At 38.2% G+C, this 7,741-nt stretch overlaps 1 protein-coding gene across 1 annotated transcript in view; it reads right to left on the reverse strand.

Moving 5' to 3' along the window:
• Positions 1-1,025: 1,025 nt before the first annotated feature.
• MALRD1 (MAM and LDL receptor class A domain containing 1) overlaps positions 1,026-7,741 on the reverse strand; it is a 964,362-nt gene continuing 957,646 nt past the window's right edge. The window contains 2 exon segments of the mRNA XM_012556720.1: positions 1,026-1,106; positions 4,718-4,793. Of these exon segments, the coding sequence (XP_012412174.1) occupies positions 1,026-1,106; positions 4,718-4,793 (157 nt within the window).

Here is a 7,741-nt window from a genome sequence, read left to right on the forward strand (position 1 = left end):
CACATTGATTTGGGGTGGGCTCCCAGGTTATACTGGCCAATAAGAGTGCTCTTGCTGGAAGTGCATGCTGGTAAAGATTTTCTTGCTGGTAAACACACACACACACACACACACACACACACACACACATATACACACACACACACACACACACACACACACACATATGCACGTACATACACACACTCAGAGGAATAAATGGACTCTTCCCTGGTTCTGAACTTTCTTGTGAACCCTGTAATGCTGCAGCTTGTGTAGTCATGATTTAACCTGGAGGAGAGCTAACCTGATAACATAGTCTGGGAATTGAAATTTGGAAACAATCAGGGTCCTTGCTGAGGTTATCGAGCTGTTATAATCACAACTTGAAGAAACTTCCTATCTCCTCATGATCTGTGAGATAACCATTACCGTATTATCTAAGCCAGTTAAGTAGAGAATTTTCAGCTTCTTGTAGCCCCAAATCTTCTTAATTCATATATTTTGGCATTGTTTTTACATCTATCTAAAGGTAAGCCTTAAGTGATAAGTGTAAGGTAAGTGCACAATAATAATGTATTACATTTTCCCCAAAATGCAGAAATAACTTTTACTTATGGCTTTGTTGATTAGGATTATTATACTTTGTCCATTCATGCTAGTTTGTATAGTAGCAAGCCGCCTTTGTGTCTAAGTCAATTCATCTTTGTTTCTAAGTGGAGTGATATAGAAAAATCATCTTAAAATATATGAAAAAATTTGGGTTATCATTTATAAAAATTACAGTAAAATCAAAAGAAAATGAGAAAGTTTGTTTTGAGTTGAACATTTTATTGAAATGTTAAGAAACACAATGAAGATAGGGTTCTGATTCTGATTTCATGACATTCAACATATTCAGCTCTTAAGACAATTTGTAAGTGTAGTAATTACACTAGCATTTTGAATCACTTCTACTTTTACTATTGTATGACTTTCCATCAGTTTTTAGAAATTGGAATATTCTATAAAGTACACATACTGGATCATATCTGATCTTGATGCTACTATCTGAGATGATTAGATATAGACTCCAGGCTTCCTGATGTTGTACCATATAATGGATTTGAGAAGGAGTATAGAGGACTCTAAAAAAGAAAAGTACATTTAAAAGGTTAGGATTTCAGGCATTAAAATAAGAATCTTTCATGACTATGAAGAATGTAGCAAGCTTCTTACAGATTTCCACTGGAGTAATAAGTAGCAAGTACTTGTCCTTCCTTCATGCACCTCCAAACCACACTGCTTGAACCGCTGACACAAGGTCTAGTCCCTGGGTATGCCGGTATTCTCTGGGCACGGGCATCACTGCCACATCCCCTACTTCTGCTGGGATGGGATTGCAGTGGCCAACACCTTAACTACCTCTTTCCCCAGCACTGGCTTCCCTAATTCTGCTGTACTGAATATAGTTAGATTAAACAAAATAAAATGATAAAACAACCAACAGCTTTAAGTTGGTAAAATTATATTATAATAGAATATATTGTTGTTGTTGTGTTCTTTGAGTCAATTCCAACACATAGTGACACTATATGACAGAGTAGAACTGCCTCATAGCATTTCCCAGGCTGTAATATTTACAGGAGCAGATTGCTGGGTCTTTTCTCCCATGGAGCTGCTGGGTGGGTTCCAACCACTGACCTTTTGGTTAGCAGTCAAGTGCTTAACGATTGTGCCACCAGGGCTCCTTCAGAATATATCAGAAAATCTAAAACGTGGGAACTTCTAGAGGTCAAGCAACTTGGTTTCGTCAACAAATAAATTACAAGGAAAAACAAGGGAAATGGAATCTAGAGATTAAAAGAGATTGGAGAGACATGTCTATCAAATTGGATGCATATACCTTATATGAATGCTGATTTTAAAAAATATATTAAAAATTACAAAATCTCCTACTTACATGTGAGACAATTGGGGTAGGTTGAACACTGACTGAATACTTGATGGCATTAAGGAATTATTTCTAAATGTTTATATGTGATACCATGGTTATACTTTTGAAAGTGCTTATCCCTTAAAGATGCAACTGAAGTTTTTATAGTAGAAATTAAATGATATTGAAGATTTGCTTAAAACGATCTGGTGGGCTGAGGGAGTAGGTGGCACTAGAGATGAAACAAGAACAGCCATGTGTTAATTGTTGAAGTTGGCTGACAGGTACATGGCGGTTCATTATACTCTTCTCTCAATTTTCATGTAAGAGTATGAGAGGCCTATTTTTCTGTTATATTTTGGGATAAAAAAAGAATTGAGACTTCAGCAGATTAGGTTTTTTGGCACTCAAGCTGAAGCTTTTTTGCCAGAAATATGAATTTTATTGTGATGAATTTTATTATCATGTCAGGGAAGACAGACTTAGTTTAATTAACACAAAGTAATTTGTTTCTGAAACAAAATAAGTAAAAATAGCAATAAAGGCCAGGAGATGTGACAGGGTTTCTTCTCCAGCCATTCTTAATAAAAGGAAAAAGGAATGTGAAAGAGCAATAATTTTTCTTCTATTAAAACAGAAAATAGAAAGAAATTGCTTCTAAGTTCTCTGGAATCATTGATTGATGCACAGTGGACAACATCTCGAAAGGCGAGTCTGATATGGATTTCCTACTGTGTGTGCCGAAAACAAAAACTAATCTCAACACTAAAGAAATCATATCCTTGGTAGAACGTAAAGGCACACAACGACTTTCTAGCAATACTTTAATTACTACAAATTTGTTAGATACTAATGTTGTAAAAAAAATACCAAATCTAAAATATCTCATTTTAATTCCTCATGTCATTTGTATCTTTCAGATATTAAAAGTGAAACTAAACTGAAAACAAAAAAGATTAAATTTTCTTTTCTTTAATAAAAATGAGAATATGTTTCTATTACATCCCCCGACTTTGTCAAAAAGATACATTACACTTGATTTCTTAAATATGTACGCATTTATTTATTATCCATTGAGTAGGGCTATATGTTTTGTTTGTTTTAAATATTTATTTTATTATTGTACTGTAGATGAAGTAGCTTCTCATTAAGCAATTAGTACATATATTGTTTTGTGATATTGGTTACCAACCCCACGACGTGTCAACATTCTCCCTTCTTGACCTTTGGTTCCCCGCCACCAGCTTTCCTGTCCCATCCTGCCTTCTAGTCCTTAGCCCAGTGCTGGTGTGCCCCTTTAGTCTTGTTTTGTTTTATGAGCCTGTCTAATCTTTGGCTGAAGGGTGAACCTCAGGACTGACTTCATTACTGATCTTAAAGGGTATCTGGGGGCCATACTCTTGGGGTTTCTCCAGTCTCTGTCAGGCCAGTAAGTCTGGTCTTTTTTTGTGAGTTAGAATTTTGTTCCACATTTTTCTCTAGTTCTGTCCAGGACCCTCTATTGTGTGTGTCGGAGCTGTTGATGGAGGTAGCCAGGCACCATCTAGTTGTGCTGGACTCAGTCTGGTGGAGGCTGAGGTAGTTGTCACCCATTACCTTTGGACTAATCTTTCCCTTGTGTCTTTGGTTTTCTTCTTTCTCCCTTGCTCCCTATGGGGTGAGGCCAGTGGAGTATCTTAGACAGCTGCTCACAAGCTTTTAAGACTCCAGATGCTACTCACCAAAGTAGAATGTAGGACATTTTCTTTATAAACTATGTTATGCCAATTGAACTAGATGTTCCCTGAGACCACGGTCCCCACAGCTGAGTAGGGCTATATTTTAATTTTTACTGTATGTCTTGATTAGATGAATCATCCAAATTAATTCTCTTTGTGCTCTGATAGATATCTTTTTTTGTTTTCATTCCTAAAAAAACTATTTACTATAAGTGTGTATCACATCATTATTGAAGAAACCAAAGAAATAAGAAAGAGTTGTGGTAGGCATAAGTCACATCACCCAAGTCTCTGAAACTACTAGAAACCATCTGATCGGACACTTTGGTTCTCATTTTCAATAACTACAGAAACATAAAAACTCTTTCAGGTTTATTTTTATTAAAAAGTAATACGGAAAAATTCAAAATTTAACTTACTATATGCTCGCTTTTACAAGATATGACTTAGATATGGTTCTAGAATCAGATATAAGAAACTTTTATAGATGGAAGTGGTGTGTTATGGCCAGTGCTATTTTATACGCAAGTGGATGCTCATGTTACCTAAAGAAAGAGCCGAGAAAGCTTTTCCTTGCCATTTTCCCAGACTGTTTCTTATTATACTGATAAGAGGTATCCCCAAAATGGGCCAAAAAAGATGTAATACACTTTAATTTCTTCTTTTCTCTTCTGCATTATCAGGAAACGGCTTTCAGTACCCACACCTAAATTTAAAGAGAACGCAGAACACTATCCTCCCTTTTGTCTTTTGAAATAAAATGAAGAACATTAAATGGATATTTACTATGAGTAGCTGACTAATACTCTGTGGGTTAAACTGATATTTTCCAGATTTGTCAGCTCTCTTTGAGTATATTCAGTAACCACAAAACCATTTAACAGTGAACTGAAAATATCCCGGAATGGAAAAGTCTTTTTACATATTTATAGAGCTAGAAACTCCATTCTCCCCCCAGTTGAAATATCTCTTTTAAAACATTCCTCTCAGTTGTAATGTGGAAACATGCCCAAGTGACATCATGGTTGGTTTTGTGTGTGTGTGTGTGTGTGTATCTGTGCGTATTCCTGCTGCTGAGAAAATACAGTCCACCATTGTCACTTACCTCTGTTTTCTCTGGGTTGCTCCAATTCCCATAAATTGCAGGGACAAATGCACAGTTACCTCTTTCCTCAGTTTTCCTTTAAGTACAAAGAGCCACACACACAAAAATTGTAACTACTGAAATGCACCATACTACATTTTCAAGATATTATCTGGTAGAAATCTTAGAGAGTCACATTGTCTAGCTAGCAATCTTATTTTTATGGATGCATTAACATAAGTAAAGTTTTTTTTTTTTTTCCAGCACACCAAGGCAACCACATCTTGAAAGCAAATGTAATTTGCTTTAAATGAACCTAGGTAAATAAAAGAAGTAGCGTAAGTTGGCCTTAAGACTGATTTCTTAAAATATTACTCAAATAATGCAAAGGGTACAACATTAGAAAGAACAATGCAAGATGAAACCGGGCTGGTTATAAGGAAAGGCCATCTTTAAGTCCCCATAGACTTCAAATATGCTGAATCACCAACCCCTGAGGATTATTTTCTGTGCTAATCTCTGTCATAAAGATCTGTAGTACATGAGTCATATTCTTTAACATTTTAAAGAGCAAACTTAAAAATTAAGTGTTTTGAAGAGTTTTTTATGTTAGTGTTTCATTTCATGAAAATCATAAAGATATATGTCCTTAGCAGTCTCACATATCAGTCTATATCTGCATAATTCCCTCTGATTTACTGGACTCTTAAAGGATCATTTTATTTCATACTTTAATTATTTAAGAGTCAATAAACTGAGGCAGGGCCAAGATGGCAGAGTAGTCAGATGCTTCCAGTGGACCCTCTTACAACAAAGACCCAAAAAAAACAAGTGATTCGACTATATATGCCAATCTGGGAGCCCTGAACATCAAAGGCAGAGTTGAGGAACTGGGCTTAGTGGCAGTGGGAGGGAGAGATGGTTTGGAAGCAGCAAGGAGTTGCCATACCTGGCCCGGTGAGAGCCTGAGCCCTTCAGACATGATCAGCTCGGGAGTGACTGGTGAGGCAGGCAAGCAGTCGTTCTTGGGAGGCGCGTTTTCCATGCTGGGAGAGACCCAGCACCAGGGAGTCTACACTGCAACCCAGACCAGTGAGGAGCAGCCCTCCATGAAAGATAAGTACTTGCATACAGCTTACCACACAGATCAAAAACATCCCCTTTAGGGAAAAACCTTCCTCCCATTTACCTCCCTGCTCCCTGCTCTGTACTGGGTCCTGGACCAGCTTCAGCAATTGCCAAGCCCCCTGGGCTGGAAGTAGGATCCATCACACACCTGGAGCCTTTCTCCCTGCCTTGGAGAGTGAACAAATTAACAAACAGGGGAAAAAATAAACTGCCGGGTCACCTATGTCAGGAACCCAGGGTTGGCACAGCTCCTTAGCCTAGGCACAGGCATAAGGGACCCACAGAGTGTGAGTGCCTTTCCCCCTGCATAGACTTGTGTGGGCCCATCTCAACAACATAGGCCCTCATTACCGCAGGACAACAGGGTAAGATGTAATCTGGCAGGTCCTTGACATTTGACACTGCTCTGCCCCTTTAAGCAGGGTCTTCACGTATCCACATCAGGGGCCTAAGGACTGATGGCTCCAACCACACCACCTAGCCACCTGCAAGAGAGGCCCATGAGTAAGATGTGCCCACCAGTCCTCACAGCCAGCAGAATTTGGTGCTCATAGTCAGGCTGCAAAACCCACCCACCTACGTGCTCTAGGGAACTGGGACACGCCTTCCTCCTGGACACTCGGGGGCGGCCATAAGGCCCCTGCCTTGCTCAGAGTGTGTCCTCAAGCAGCAGCTATATACCTGTGCCTAACCAATCATCCATGCCTGTCTAGGACTGTAGGTGAGAGCCTGGACCATACACTTGATGGCTATCTACCTGGGCACCTGAGCTGAACCATACAGGAAGAGTGGGCAGACTCCTGAGTTCACATACCTAGTAACAGATCTAACCACCGGGTGACAGGACATTAGAGCTTCAAAGATGCCAATAATCAAACTAGCTCATATGAGCAGCCTATTTGGCCATACAAAAACAAAACAAGAAGCTAGGGCACAGTAAGCAAACATAAAATAAATAAATATAATAACTTATTGATGGCTTGGACACAATAGTCAGTATCAAATCACGTAAAGAGGCAATTCATGATGGCTTCAGCAAGCTCCCAAAATAAAGAATCTAGAAGTTTTCCTAAGAAGGAAAATTTCTTGGAATTACCAGAGGCAGAATACAAAAGATTAATATACAGAACTCTTCAAGAAATTAGGAAGGAAATTAAGCAAAACACAGAACATGCAATACAGGAAATTAAAAAGATTAGAGAAGAGCATAATGACAAATTTAACAGGATGCAAGAATCCATAGAGAGACAGCAAGCAGAAATCCAGAAGATTAACAATAAATTTTCAGAATTAAACAACTCAATAGAAAGTCATAGGAGCAGAATTGAGGCAATGGAAGTCAGAATTACTGAGATTGAAGATAAAGCACTTGACACCAACTTATTTGAGGAAAAATCAGAGAAAAGGATTTAAAAAAATGAAGAAACACTAAGAATTATGTGAGACCCTATCAAGAGGAATAACCTAAGAGTGATTAGAGTACCTGAACGGGCTGGAAAACAGAAAATACAGAGAGAAATGTTGAAGATTTGTTGGCAGAAAACTTCCCTAATATTGTGAAAGATGAGAAGATATCTATCCAAGATACTTGACGAACCTCACATAAGGTAGATCCCAAAAGAAAGTCACCAAGATATATTATAATCAAACTTGCCAAAACCAAAGATAAAGAGAATTTTAAGAGTGGCTAGGGATAAACGAAAAGTCATCTATGAAGGAGAGTCAATAAGAATAAGTTTGGACTACTCAGCAGAAACCATGAAGGCAAGAAGTTAATGGAATGACATATATAAAGCCTTGAAGGGAAAAAACTGCCAGCCAAGAATCATACATCCAGCAAAACTGTCTCTCAAATATGATGGCCAAATTAGGGTATTTCCAGATAAACAGAAGTTTAGGGAATTTGCAAAAACCAAA

This window comes from Trichechus manatus, unplaced genomic scaffold (genome assembly GCF_000243295.1).
Source record: "Trichechus manatus latirostris isolate Lorelei unplaced genomic scaffold, TriManLat1.0 scaffold00075, whole genome shotgun sequence".
In the NCBI taxonomy this organism is placed as follows: Eukaryota; Metazoa; Chordata; class Mammalia; order Sirenia; family Trichechidae; genus Trichechus; species Trichechus manatus.